This window comes from Zonotrichia albicollis, chromosome 21, assembly GCF_047830755.1.
Source record: "Zonotrichia albicollis isolate bZonAlb1 chromosome 21, bZonAlb1.hap1, whole genome shotgun sequence".
In the NCBI taxonomy this organism is placed as follows: Eukaryota; Metazoa; Chordata; class Aves; order Passeriformes; family Passerellidae; genus Zonotrichia; species Zonotrichia albicollis.
Genome location: NC_133839.1, coordinates 10,265,384 through 10,279,954, shown reverse-complemented (window position 1 = coordinate 10,279,954; position 14,571 = coordinate 10,265,384). Strand labels below are relative to the sequence as shown.

The following is a 14,571-nucleotide window of genomic DNA, read 5'->3' as shown; positions in this document are numbered from 1 at the left end:
CAGCAGTCATCAACTGTAAAGCTTAATATGAAATTACAAAATTAAAAAAAAAAAATAAAAGAATCCTGGGATAGTAAGACAAGATAAAATCTCAGGCTGTTTTGATTTCCCCACCCTTCATATTAATGATGAGAAATTGGCAACTTCAGTGCCTCAGCTGCATAACAGCACAGAGCAGATGCCAAGTTCAGGCCAAAACTTGTTGTAGGGTTTCGGGTTGCATCTTGCTGCATTTTTGTTTAAAAAAACCCAACTGCACCTAAATCCCTCCCACAGCTCCGAGGTGACTTGCTCAGGATCTCCCTGTCTGACAGGAAACCTTTGTGCTGTTTAAGCACAGGGTCTCCACCTGCTTTCTCTGCAAATTTTGTCCTCTTCTGCCTTTCCTGCAGGGCTGTGAAGCACAAGGCATGGCAGGGATGATGACAGATGTCAATCATGTTGCACTGAGTTGAAAATAAACTCCTTTTTTTAGCAGACTGCTAAAAAAGTAACACCTGCAGAGCCCAATCATAAACACCAGCTGGATATTCACAGTGAGTTCTGTTCTTAATAGCTCAGAATTCCTCTCTGAAATCTCAAGTCAGTCTTCTGGCAAAATAGGAAAGACCCAGCCTGACATTCTTGGTATGACCATGGTAAAAATAAGGATAAAGAAAACCCCACTTCTAACTCAAAGATAACAATTTCAAGCGTGCTTTAAATACCTTAAACAAGATAAAAACCTGTGTGGTTCTGCTGCTTTACAGAACCCCAGCAAAACCCCCCCATGCAATTCAGTTGCTTTTTTTTTGTAAACAGAATAAAACCCCCACAAGCCCCTTGCCAAAACTGTGCACATAAAAATAGGAAAAAAAAAAAAACCACTGTGTGAACATATCCCTCCTTGCAATGGGATATGGCAGAGTGTGAGCTTAGGAGTTGCAGCCACTTGGGAATCCAAGCCTTGATGTGGTGAATTCTGTGGTGAAAGAGATCCTGCACCTTTATGGTACCTGACAGAGAACCTCCTGCAAGTTCAACCCCAGTGGGACTGCAACAACACTAACGCAGCAAATAAATAGGAAAAAGTAATGCTATTTATTAGAATTCCATCTCTGAATGATTCTGCTTAAATTAGAATGCCAGATAAACAAGCTTGGATAGAAATGTGCTTGCTTTCCCAAGATTTGGGCTTTTAAAAAACATTTCCTAAGAATCAATTTTTTTTTTTTTTTAAAAAGCAGTTTTGCAATTTGATAAGAGCTATAAATTAATACTGTATGGAGATGATTAATATCCTATGCTAGTGGTCAGTGACCTTTTGTAAACACCAGCCAGATCCTAGCAAAACTGGCCAGAAAACTGTCACAGGCCTTTTGAACGAGCAATATTTCTTTCCAACAATCAGATTCTTAAATGTTTTCACAAAACCTTTTTCCTATTTTTTTTTTAATAGATATACTTTATTTTAAACCTAATACCTGAAAACATGAACAAATCCTCAAACCTCTTCCACTAACACTAAATCCACAAGGCAACTCACTCCTGTTGGCCGTAACTACGAACTCTCTTGTGTGAGAGACCCCTCCAGCCAGGATTTCCCCCTTCCCTCCCTTCCCTCCACCCCTTCCCAAGCATCCAGGCAGCCTCCTGGGGAGGTGGAGGGGGAGTGAGGCCAGGGGGAGGTGGCACAGTGCACTGGCAGCTCCCTCTACGTGCGGTTCAGTGTCTGGAAGATGCGGGAGATCTGTAACATCACCGGCCCCGTCTCGGGATCGTTCATCCACTGAGTGCTGTTCAAGGGGTTTTCAAGCATATCCTCGAAGGCTGCCAACAAAAAAGGGATTGCAAACTGTCAGTCCTTCAATGTTTGGGAGGTTTCAGCAGCAGGGCAGTGAGGAATAGCTGCAGTGCCCAGGAATGGTGGGGATGCACGTTGGGCATTCCCAAGGATCCAGAGCCTGGCATGGTGGCACAGGCTTTGTGCTTTCCTCACTGCAGACAGTGATTAAATGCTCAGACTGGATTACAGGCCAGCCCACAAACCCTCAAGGACATGAGGTTGAAAAGGTAAAGCCTTAACAAATGTGTCCAGGCCTCTGTCTCCAGGATCATGCCATGGAATTTATCCATTCCTGAACACTCTCCTGCAGCTCCACTCCTCTGACCAAAGCTTTTTCCACATCCCAGCCTGGATTTCTTGCACCAATATGCTTTTCCTCTCTGGTACTTAGCCAAGACAGTTCATGGAAAGCACAGTCACCCCTTGTCTGTTCCCTGTGCTAACTGGTCCAAATATTTAATATTCTGTCTCTACAATGAGCTTTGCTGTTTGTTTGCCTTTCTGTTGTTTTGACTGTTTCTAGTTATGACTTTTCTACTCATGCTGAAGGAACCAGGCAGCCACTGCAAGAGCTGAGCTGCCAATCTGGCAGAGGAATGGGCCAGGCACTGATTTAAGCCCTTGGACAGCCACTGAGCTGGGCTCCTGGACATTTGGAGCCAGTCATCACAGAATGGGACAAAAAAAGCAGCTGCACACTCACCCAAAGGGCAGTGTTGTAAGAGCCTGGCCCAAGGTCAGGGTTGATTTTCCCAGGAGTGTCAGGGCACAAAGCTCAAGGGCCATCAGTGGGAGCTGGAAGTGCCCAGCACCTCTGAAAGGCTCCTCATTAATACCTTACTCAAGGTCATGCAACTTGCCTCCAGGAAAGCCCAAAATAAAACCCAGATCTCCTCTTTCAGCACTTGAACTATTTTCTTTAACACAGACTCAGAAGCTTAAAACTAAAGATTTATCAATATTCTGTAAGGAGGTCATTAAATGCAAACCCTCATTACTAAAACCTGTGACATAAGCAATTTGCAGATGTATCATGAGGAATTTATTCTCTGATGTTCATCCAAGCTCCATGAGCTCCTATAATGGCATTTCATTTTCTATTTATATTCTGAGCTGCAGTGTGGAACCCCTGTTGGAAATGAAGAGACCATTTGTTCAGAAATCAAGAGTGGGAAGGTTCTGCTCTTGAATTATTTAAAGGCTTGCAAACTCTCCTAATTACATTTAAAGTAGTATTTTTAAAGGCTCTCTTGAATGAGCTGTGCACACAGCCTTTATTTAAAAGCATTGCTTCAAATAAGTTTTGAAGCCAAAGATTAAATGCAAAACTTTTTATAACTACATGGGAGAGCCAGTCATTGTTCTGTGCTGTCAAAAAGAACAATTCCTCAGGGATTTGGGGCACTGTCAGTCTCCTCAGCTGGGCTCACACTGTGCCCACAGCCTTTCTGACCCTGAGCACACAGACTTTACCACAGAGCTCAAACTCAGGCAAGGGGAAAGATGTTTTCCCATTTTATCTCCATTTTGATAGGCAAAGCCTTAGCTCAACCTTCTTGTTGGGTTATTTTTCCACAAGTTCCCTTCTGACCCAGTGATGAGGCCTCACACACAGGGAGCTGCACAGCCTTGTTTTTTCTGTGAAATAATCAGAGTTCTAGACAGACATTCCTGATTTTTCCCCTCGTGGCCAAAAGGGAGCACACAAAAGGTCTCCTAAATCCACAAAGCACTGCAGCCAGCAGCTACCCAAGTTCAGCAAGTGTAATCCTGGGGAATTACAGCCACTCCTGGGACAGCCCCCAGGCCTGCTCTGGGCTCAGCTGAGCTGCAGGATGGAGCAAACAAACAGCAGAGCTGCAAGGGAGGAACAGGCTCAGAGGGGCTGTCACCATCACCTCTGCTTGGATTTCCTGGCAAACCCAGCAGGAACCCACACAGCACTTACCTAGTAGAGTTTTAGGGTTGGTGAGCCCCAATTGTACCACTGGGTTTTCTAAGATGGCTTGGAAGAGAGGGCTGTTGGTGTCAATGCCCTTATCTAAGTCCTCTGGAGAAGGTTTTCTGTCTCCCAGCAGCCACTCACACTGAAAGAAATCAGCAGGCACATCAGATTTCATTAGCACCAAAGTGGCTCTACTCAAAAGTTTTGCTAATGTGGCATTTTAAAAATACTTTTCCCTCTCCCAGTTAAAGCCTGAGCTGTACATTTCTTTTCACACATTCATTTGTGCCATCCAACCCAATATCCTCTCTCCAACAGCAGCCAGCACTGGATACTGAAGAGAGGCTTCCCTGGCTGCCAGCTGTGTCCACAAAATTATCCTTAATATACAGCAGGGGACTAATTAATCTTGGAAAAACTTCTTGTTTTCTGATTCCAGAAACTGTGGGAGCATTGCTGCCAAATGGTAATTTACACATTACATGGCTTGAATCCATCCTGGATCACTGACTCCTGTCCTAAACCAGTTATTCTTGGGAATATCTTCTCCTTCCTATGACAGCACAATCTCACACTGTGGGGAGGGAGTTCCTCAAAGGCTTTTTGACAGCCCAGCCTCAGGAGTCCAGACCCTTTGCAGTCATTCCAGTTGTGTATCCAACTTCAAGGAGGCACACAATTTGTGCTCCTGAATCTTCAGCAGGAGTTCACTGTCTGACAGATCAAAATATGATCCAGCCAAGGAAGAGAAGCATCAGGGGGACAGACCCTTGGAACAGGAAGGATTTTGTACTCACAGCTGCATTTTGCTGGTTGTTGTTCACTCTGAGTGCATCCACCACTTCCTTTTCATCAAATCCCATCTCCATCAGGGCAATGACAGCCTAGAGCAGAACCCCACAGCTTAATAAATTTTATATTTAGATCAGAAATGAGAGCAATCATATCCCTTCACCTTCTGTGCACAGCTTTATGTGAGGTAAAACCCCATCATTATCTCCACATGCAGAGCACTCAGTAATTTTATTAACAAAGTTTTCAATATTCTATATCAAAAGTGTCTTTAAAGTGGAAGAACAAAAAAAATCTTAGGAGTGAAGGTAGTTCCTACCCTCAACACTGCAAGCTGAATGCAAGGCAAAGAGCAAGTGTACCTGGGGCAGAAAAGAGAAGGAAAATGAGGGAAAACTCCTCATTTTGGAGCTCCTCTCCTGTCACAAAGCTCTTGTTCACACCTCACTGAGAGATCAGCCTTGAGGAGCATTTGTGGTTCTCTCACCCCATTTAATTTCACTTCCCAGATTTATTTCACTGCTGGTGAGTGTGATTCAGACAAACATACCCAGATAATGGCACCAGAATGTTTCATTGTTTAGAAATTGAACCCAGGCTATCAAACACATTTGCAGCTCTTAACCCAGATCTCAGAGCAGCCAGTTGTGAAGCCAAGGTGCCCCAGAGCCCCTCCTGGTGTGCTCCCAGTGGGAGAACCACACATTCCCACTGCAGGTAATGCTGTGCTCTGAACAAAGGGCAACTCCTGTCCTTGCTGCAAGACTCAACCTGCTGGTGGCACTTTGCCTTGTTCCCTAAAACAATAATGTCCTTCTGTCCTTTCCACAGAATCATGGAATGGTTTGGGTTGGAAGGGACTTTGGAGATCATCCAGCTCCAACTCCCTGCCAGGAGCAGGGACACTTTGGGTTTTCTGACCCCATCCAGCCTTTTCTACAGGCAAAGGATGTACTCCTGTCCTGCCACCCTTCCTTCCCAGGCTGCAGTGAAAACAGCAATGCCAGGGGTCTGGAGCTCATGTCAGTCCCCTCAGAGAGTTTCCAGGTGCAGAAGTTACAGTGCCTTTCACGTAGATCCTGCTGTCCCAGACACTGATGCATTCCTGAGGTAAAATCCCTGAATTTAAACACTCCCTGAACACCTCACTGAAACACTGCCAAGCCAGCACAACACTCATCTACCCAGAGGTCCCATTTGAAACATTTGGATTTTATGGTGCCCATGAAATCCCTCCCAGTCCCACAAGCCCCACAGGGATAAGCAGCACCCACCCGTGGGTCTGGACGAAATTCTCTTTTCCTGCGGATCTTCTTGAAGATTTCAGTCAGCTCATCCTTGGCCTCCTCCCCGCCCTCCTCAGAGCTGGGCCCTGCAGCTGCCTCAGCTGAGGAGGCAGCACCTTCAGCTGGGGCTTCTGCAGGGGCTTCTGCAGGAGCAGCACCTGGCAGAGGAGCATCCACAGAAGGGTCATCAGCGTGTTCTATCAACCACTCCATGGCCTGGGTCACAGACATGCTGCAAAACACGGGAACAGCACTGAGCATGTGCAGCCACCTCCATGTGCACTCATTTATCCCCATGCTGGATGAACCTGCAGCTTAATTAGCACCTCAAAACTCATAAAGAAAGTTTTGGAGCAAACAAAACACCTCAGTTCTCTGAGTATGTACAATTGTCTCTGAATCTGGGAAAAGAGAGGCTCCAAGTGCAGCTTGGACCTGCAACCCAGATTCTGAAAGGCATTTCTGAGGGGGTCACCTCACTTTGCAGCATCTGCTGAGTTTCCCAAAGTTGGCTGTTTGCAGCTGTGGACAGAACTGCCAGCAAAGCAAGTTCCAAATCTGCACTGGAGCCACATCTCAGGTGCCAAGGGCTCTGTTCCTCAGGGACAGGGGAGCAGAACACCATGGGGTGACACAATAATTTCCTGTGCAATGTCACTGCTCCAGCCAAGGGAGCCCCAGAGCTCCCCAACACCTCTCCAGAACAGGTAGAAAAGAAAAGGCCAAAATAACAGTAGTGCAAGGAATGTGTAATTCCATTTCACACACAGGAATTACTGCATATTCACAGAAGGGAAAGCCTTTGCCTATTTGGCTTTTCTATTACAATATGAAAGCTGCAGGACAGCAGGGGGGAAAGTCTTCCTGAGAGACTGCAAAAGTGTGATTGGATTATGTTGTGGACTCTATCACCAAAACTTTTCAAGAATGGCCTAACAAACCCCTCTGAGGAGTGAGGCAGTACAGCTGCCTGTTCTTGGAGCACAAGAAGAACTACATAACCTCTCCTATTTCACTGCAATTTCTCTCTGGACTTCACAATATTCTTGGAATTTTTTAAAGATCAGCACAAAGTATATTTTACAGCTGAAAGGCCAGTGCAGACAGGCTAAGTCTGCCCTTTCCTCTGTAAAATCAGAGTTTGAAAGCTAAAGAAAATGTGAGTTTGATACTTGGAAACAGTGCCAGCCTGGCAGCTCTGTGACCCCCAGACCTTGCAGAGCACATCCAGCCCTGATCCCCCTTCCCTGCACCACCTGCACTGTGCCTGAGGCAGCACTTCTTGGAGCTCAGGCTTCCTCCAGCCCCCACTGAGGTGACCCATATCAGGAGACCAAAAAAATGCAAATTTGGGTTAAAGCTGATCTGTGTTAAAGTGCCAGGCAGTGCTGGCCACTCACTGGTTGAGCCTGAGGGCTTTGACAGCTCTGCTCTCTGGGAATCCCATCTCGGTGAGCTGGCGCAGCGCGATCTCGTCCACCCTGTCCTCCTCATCCTCATCCAGCATGGCTGCACACACACAAACAAAACAGAGCTCACATTCATGCCAGCCTCACATAAACCCCTGTGTCAATGGAAAGGCATGTGTTAAGTTCAGGCCCCATTCTCTCTCCCATCCCTTCTTTTGTTTCTGCCCCCACTTTGCCACCTCATCATGTTAATTTGCTGCACTCAGCTCGCTCTGGCTCAAATTGATTCTTCCAGGACAAAGATTTTGCCCAGATGTGTTCAAGATCTCAAACAAAAGCCCACTAACTCCCACATGGCCATGGGATTTCCACACAATTACATATATGAGATTCACTGAAGATCTATTATTCATTTCTCTACAAATTAAGTTTGATGTGGCCGTTGCAGATCTCAAGGATGGGCATTTCCTGCCAACCTGATCAAAAGCCACCATCTCTCCTCATTTTACCACATCCTTGTGAATTTTCAACTATTCTTTGCCATCCCTACAAATAATTTTTAAATAGAACTTCTCACCCATCCCAAAGTGACATTTTATATCCATGATTTTTATCCACAGGGTGAAACTTTTGCCACAAAGTTTTCAGCAGCTTTGCTGCCACATCAGGGTCTGAACTTCACTCTGAGCCCATTCCTATGCTCCAAAAACAAATTCCCAGCATTGAACCAACAACTCTAAAGATATGTTCATACCATTTGCTTTCTTAAATAGTTCAACTGCATCTGGGTTCAGTGCTAGCAGTTTCTGTGCAACTTCTATGAGAGACACTAAAATCTTCCGGAGCTCTGTCTGGAACTGCAAGAAAGGAAACTGTCAAAGCATTTAGACAGGAAGTCACCAGCTATCACTGAATCTTAATGTATCTATTGTTAGTAACACAGCAGCAGCCTGGCCCTCTGGACACTAAGTTGCTTTATTAGGGCTTGATTTTCAATGTTTAGTCTCTCAGGAGGTCTGGGACCTTCCTGTGAAGTGTTACATGGAAGCAAAAGCTCCTGGGCAGAAAGTTGCTTTTAATTTCCACCACACCCCATGGGCAGTGGTCAAGGAAGGGAAATAAACCACAGGAAACTGCTGAATTAGTTAAGATTGAAGAAATAAAACTCCATATCTTCACATTTTCCAGATCTTTTTCCAAGCACAAATAAAATGTCTTAAATCATAATTTAGGACGGTATTTTATTACCATGCGTCTAAACTTTGAGCTACTTAATAAACATACAGACACCTAAATTTCTCTTATAGAAAAAAGAGAACTCTATAAAAATAATTATAAATCAGTAGAAAGCAGGCTGTTAGGGTGTGGGTGAGCTCAGAGCACTTACATCCCTCATGTTGTGGTGGGTGACGCTGCGGTCCGCGCTGCGGGCGGGCAGGTTGGCCGTGGCTTTGAGGATGGCATCCTTGTCAGGAGCCTTCTGCTCCTGCTTCCTCTGCAGGGAAGGGAACAGGAGCAGGTTTCATAACCCATTAGGCACAGCACAGAGCTTCATATTCCTCCCCAAGCCACCAAGCAGGGCTCTGTCACTTGTAATGCCATGGATTAACAGCTCCAGTGTCACCCTGCAATTACAGAGCTCGGCTGGGCCTGTTGGGCTGCCCCACTTTCAGTCCTCACACCTAAACATGCAGGGAAATTCCAGCACAAAGAGGGACAGTGATGGATCCCAGAGAACTTGGAGGCCTCTGAGTTTATGTGATACATCAACGTGCACCAACACCATCCTGACTCTCAGGAACATCTCCAATAAAACAAAATAAAACAGGCAAGGGCAACATTCCAGCTCCAGAGGCTGGATAGAGGGTGACAGAAGGCAACCTGACAGTAAGCCAACATATTTCTTTGGGTTTTCTAACAAACTAAGGCACTTGCTGAACTGTATTTTAGTTATTAGACATTGGTTCAAAGATCAAATCTATAACATTTTCACAGAGTGTACCCGTGTGTTTTATTTTAAGGCAAATGTTCTCAGAATGACAGCTAAAAATGCAAAATCAGCTTCCTCTAACTTTGGAAGAAATAAGCAGCAGTTCCTGTAGAATTTAACTGGCAGCATGTGCCTCTCCAAGGAGAGTACATCACAGAAACCCTTCCCATATCATCAATAAAACAGTTAATCCAAAATGTTCCAGACTCACTTTCTCCTCTGCAACCACATCTGACATCTTGGGGAGCAGCGTTGGCGCGCGCTTCTTGACCAGCAGCAAAACATCTGTGAGAGAGAGAAAAGAACACTGACAGCTTAGAGAGTCTGGGAGAGCAGCTCTGCAAGATACCCCAAAATTTAACTGCTCCTGGAGATGAATTTTGTATTAGTTCCATTTATTTAGCTTCCTGTGTCAGAGCAGAGAGAAAATCTTAAAAAGGTTTGGAACGTGCCAGATGAAACCCCAGCTCCTCCTTCCAGACTGATAAAATTCCAACCCAGACAATCTCACCTCTGTCCTGAATGTTCTCCTCCAACACTGTTTTTGTGTCTGTCAGCACCTTCTCAGAAGTAGCATGGATCAGCTTGTGATGTGTCACAGTTTTGGGATCCTCCAAGCTCCCAGGAAGACACTGCAGGAGACAACAAACACTGCAGATCAGAAATGAGAAATTGGCACTCAGGATCCTCCACATACAAACTCTGCATCATTTCCTGCCTTCTCAAGAGCTTAAGCCAGAGGTCAGTGCACATGAAGCATTTTATTAAAGAAAATGAGGTTTGATTTGTGCCTGTGTGGGTGGATTTGTGCTTTCTCAGGAATCTCACACTAAGCTCTGGAAGTGCTGGAGATTTGGAGCAAAGCAAGGATGCTCCAGGACCCACTGCCACGTTAATTCTGAACACTGAGGTCCCTCAGAAACTGGTTTCACAAAGTAAAAATGCAAATCTACCAGGAGCAGTAGTGTTGTACAGGAGGGAAGGCTGGAATGATGCTTGTCCTCATTTGGAGTGTCCAAACAGGACAGACTCCCTGCCTCACCTCATAATTATTATTTACTCTCTGAGCAAACAGGGCACTGCCAGCAGGGATTTTGGTTTCTCTGACCTTAAACTGGGCAGTTTCTGTACCTTGTTTCAAGCTGAAATAGAAGATTTGGCTGCTGGAGCCCTAACCTGGGTTCCTGCTGAAAGGGCTGAACTAAAGTTCCATTCACAGCTCTTCCTCCCAACCATAAATAATCTGAACACAATGGGGTTTTTTTTTTGTGCTCATTCCCTTATTGCAATTCTAAATTGCATGTCAATTAATTCACCAGGAAATCAGTTCAAATCCTAAAAAAAGAGTGCTCACACAGGCCTTGAGCTGCCTCCTCCTCACACCAGAGTGGCTCCAGATGCACAGTGAAAGATTTCAGGAACATTATTCCATCAGAGCATCTAGAGGCTTCCAATTTGTTTGAGTGCAAGGCAAAGAAAGCAAAGTGCTTGCAATTCCAGAAAGGCAAGATTAGAAATAACAACCTGAAATTGCTGTTCTCACCACAAAACAGGACACTTCACACTGACCCTGCCCACAGCAAACAGCTTTTAGTGCCACTTCCAAGTGTTCCTACCAAGCCACTTCCACCATGTCTGCAGAAGAGAGTGTTCAGCTTTTGTGCAACAGAAATCCCACTAAAAATCCTAATTTTGGTGCTGCTCATCCTGCAAAGGAGCCTTTTCAGTCCATCCCCACCCTTCCTGCTGCCTGCAGCTGATGGAAACAGCTCCCTGCTGTTTGTCCAACAGCACAAAATTCCTGTTCCCAACACAGATTCTAAAATTCCAGCCCTCACCTGAACCTGGCTGTGGCTCTGATGCCTCCCTGAGATTGAGGTGAGAATCTCTGAGTGCTGCTTTGTCTCACAGGAGCCTCCAGCCCAAGAAGTGCTGAACCCAGGCCAAAGAACACATTACCAGCTGGGAGCACCTCCTGCAATGGAGCTGATAAGGGGCCCCAAAATGCCCGGGGACATCAGTGGAACATCTCTGCAAAGCAGCTCAGAACATTCCTGGTACGGATCCTGAGGAGAGAGGAGCTGAAAGGGGCAGCTTTGGGGTGGGCACACAGATCTATTTTGGGGTGGGCACACAGATCTATTTTGGGGTGGGCACACAGATCTATTTCCATTTCCCTCAGCACATATAAAAAAGTAGGTGGGGATAATCATATAATAAATGTGGGCAGAAATTAATCATAAAACTAATCAGGTAACAGTTTAAGCAAAAAAATTGAAGTTTTGTGGATACCAATTCTTATTTCCTGTTCCTCCAACCTCTTTAGTAACAACTGCAGAGAATAACAGGGCAGATGTGGGCACTAGAGACACCAAAGGGGTTGCTGAGTGAAACTCCTGCCTCATCTTCACTGGAAATAGAAAAAACACCTGACCAGCAGTGCCTTTACTCATTCTCACCTTTACTTTTTAATTCTGGAGTTGCCAGCAGGCTGCTCTGCCTGGCAAGGGACAAACATTGGTCACAGGTGCCTGAGCAACTGCTGAAATCCTAATCCCTGGTGATGCCAAACACCTCTAGCAAAGCTTGGAATCCTGGTAAACCACAAGGCTTTGTTTGCTTTAAAGAAAAAAACTTTTTTTTTTTGTTTGCTTTTAATAACAGAAACATTCGAAAATAGCCCTGACACTCCCTCCTATTAAACTTGGGTTGTTCAAACAAATATTACAGGTAAGGGGAAGAACCAGTGGGAGAGGTTTATTTCTTTGTTTAACAAAAGAGCCCAAAACACCAAATTTGGGGGAAATAAAGACATCAACAGTGGCACTTCAGAGATCAGCCAGCATCTGAAGGTTATGGAGGGAAAAGTGGCCACATCCCAAGCTGCAACCTGTTACAGACACCTCCCTCTGCTTCCTGAAAGATTTCAGATTTCAGAGACATTCAGGACTCAAATATAAATCTCCTGGAAGAGCTGGCTGTAGAAATTATCTCAAGATGTTACCAAGATTCAGTCCATGAGCAGGAGCCATGATCTCTCCAGGTCTATTTTACCCCTCCTCAAAACTATTTATTATCCATGATGGTTATGGAAATCCACCCCAGGAATGGATTTGTGCACAAAGCAGCAGAGATTGAAATCAAATATCACCCTGAGCTATCAAATTGTGCCTACACCTGCTCTGTGTCAGTGTGAAGCCATTTCTCCTTGTCCATCCCTCTCTCCCTGTTTCCTTCAGGTACTGGAAGGATTCCTGGGCACTTTTATTTCAGTCAGGAAACAAAACCTTTAACCCTTCAAACAGGAGTTAAGTGGTTACAAATTACAGGGGTTTTCTCCTATTGCACAGGTTTTATGTAAAAAAACAAGCCTTTGCACTACTTTAAAGGCAAACCCCCCAGCATTAAATGAGATTTAGTGCATTGTGCTGGCAGAGGGAGGGGCTGGGGCTGCAGCTTTGCCAGCTCTGGGGTTCCATGTGTCCCTCAGGGAGCAATGCAGCAGCTCAGGGGTGCAGCTGCCAGGCCAGGCTGAGCTCCTGGCCATGCTCACAGCCCCAGGCTGCTGCTGTCACTCAGGGCAGCAAATGTGGCTGTGCCTGAGCCTCCTCCCAGCCCGGGGGCTCTGGGATCACCCAGTCTGTGCTGCCCTGCCCTGCTCCCACTGCCCGGGCCCTCCCTGGGCACCTTCTCCCTTTGGCCACCTCCACTAGGTTCTTGTTTAAAGCATGGGAAGAGCGTTGGGAGAGCTTTGATCTGCACTCAGATTTTAACAGAACAGGCAATTTCTCCTCCTCAGTTCCTACCTTCCTCCTGTGCTCAGACACAGAAACAAACCGGACCAGAGTCCAGCCAAACACAGAAACAAACCAGGTAAAGTTCAGCTCCCACAGCACGGGCAGGAGCCGGGCATCTCTGACACCGCTCCAAAACACACCCCAAACTCTGGAACCAAACAGTCCCAAGTGATCTCTGCCCTAATCCTCCTCTACCAACACTCAAAACTCTCCAAGAAGGGGTTTAATTTCCATTTGGAACAGTTTTACAGCAATTCAAGGGGGACAGCAGACACAGCGAGCCAGGACACAAAGCCACCTGTGCACCTGAGCTCATTCCCCTCTCTCTTTTTAAAGCCATTTGCAGGGCAGTTGGAAAAATCAGTTTTCCTCACGGGACAGTTTTCCTTTCTCCGGACTGTTAATTCCGGTGGTTCCCCCGGTCCCCGATGATCTCCAGCCCCAGCCCCGCCGGGTTCCGGGCGCTCCCGGTGGCTCAGCCCGGCCCCCGTGGCCCCAGCCAGGCCCCGGTGGCCCCAGCCCGGTGGCTCAGCTCGGTCCCGGTGGCTCAGCCTGGCCCCGGTGGCCCCAGCCCGGTGGCTCAGCTCGGTCCCGGTGGCCCCAGCCCGCTCCCCGTTCCTTACGTGCTTCAGGCACCGCTCCTTGAGCTTCTCCACCGTGGTGTCCTCGGGCACCTCCTCCAGCCACTCGGCGCCCTCCATGGTGCACACATGGAGCCTCAGCACCTTCCCCGCAAAGATCTTCTCCTCCTGCACGAACATCGCTCCGGCTCCCGGTGCCGCCGGTCCCGCCGCCGCCGCCGCCTCAGCAGGCCCCGGGCCGCTGCCGCCCGCCCATGAAGGTGACCCCGCCCGGCCCGGGGGAGCGGCGGCGCGGCCCGGGCGGCGCGGGGAGCGCTCCGGTGGCTGTGCCCGGCGCGGCCCTGCCCGCTGTCACCGCCGCTGTCACCGCCCGGGCCCCGCCGTCCCTCCGGGGACACGGCGGCGCTCCCGCCGCGGCCGGAAACGGAAATGCTGGGAACGGCAGGGGCATGCTGGGAAATGTGGTTCTACCCAGGGGGGGCTCCTCCGGAAGTGAAGGCGTAAAACCCCCCTCCCTTTCACGCCCCTGGGCGGGCAGATGAGTTTTAAATCTCTAATAAGCCTTTAATAAACCTTCAATGAATTATTAATGACACTTAATGACGTTTAATGACGTTTAAGACCGTTTATCAACGGCTCCGCAGCGCCGCAGTTAACATGGAGTTGCACCGATGCATTGTGGGATCGCAGTTTCTCCCCGTGCCCCGGTGCGCGCGGGGACTGCGGCGCTGCCCGGTGCATGCCGGGAGTTGTAGTTCCGTCCCGCGGCGCTCGGGGGTCCGTGAGGCGGCCCGGGCAGGGCTGAGGGGTCGCGGACACTGCGGGGACACCGGGAGGCACCGGGGCGGTGCTGCTGTCCCGGGCGGGGCGGGACGGAGCGGCCGGGGCAGCGGGCGTTCCCCGGCGCGCCGTTAGAGGGGGCCCGCGGGCCGCTCCCGGCCTGCCC

At 47.7% G+C, this 14,571-nt stretch overlaps 1 protein-coding gene across 2 annotated transcripts; it reads right to left on the bottom strand.

Moving 5' to 3' along the window:
- Positions 1–1,057: 1,057 nt before the first annotated feature.
- On the bottom strand, positions 1,058–14,067 carry UBAC1 (UBA domain containing 1). Of its 2 annotated transcripts, none has more exons than XM_074556522.1 (10): positions 13,668–14,067; positions 9,759–9,879; positions 9,459–9,532; positions 8,645–8,752; positions 8,012–8,129; positions 7,249–7,357; positions 5,837–6,080; positions 4,568–4,654; positions 3,774–3,912; positions 1,058–1,809 (listed from the first exon to the last, which is right to left on the bottom strand). In XM_074556522.1, exons 1-10 carry the CDS (start codon positions 13,803–13,805, stop codon positions 1,694–1,696), a joined length of 1,254 nt encoding a protein of 417 aa, XP_074412623.1. In that variant the 5' UTR covers positions 13,806–14,067; the 3' UTR covers positions 1,058–1,693. The 2 variants fall into 2 exon arrangements, with proteins under 2 accessions (XP_074412623.1, XP_074412624.1); XM_074556523.1 differs by having other exon boundaries at positions 8,012–8,114.
- Between the last annotated feature and the right edge of the window lie 504 nt (positions 14,068–14,571).

Excerpts from the sequence above, each read along its gene's own strand:
- UBAC1 (XM_074556522.1), bottom strand. The coding sequence starts at position 13,805 with ATGTTCGTGCAGGAGGAGAAGATCTTTGCGGGGAAGGTGCTGAGGCTC. Across the intron at positions 4,655-5,836 it reads AATTTCGTCCAGACCCACGG|GCTGTCATTGCCCTGATGGA; the intron begins GTGGGTGCTGCT and ends GTTCTGCTCTAG. Across the intron at positions 3,913-4,567 it reads ACAACCAGCAAAATGCAGCT|TGTGAGTGGCTGCTGGGAGA; the intron begins GTGAGTACAAAA and ends GATTTCTTTCAG.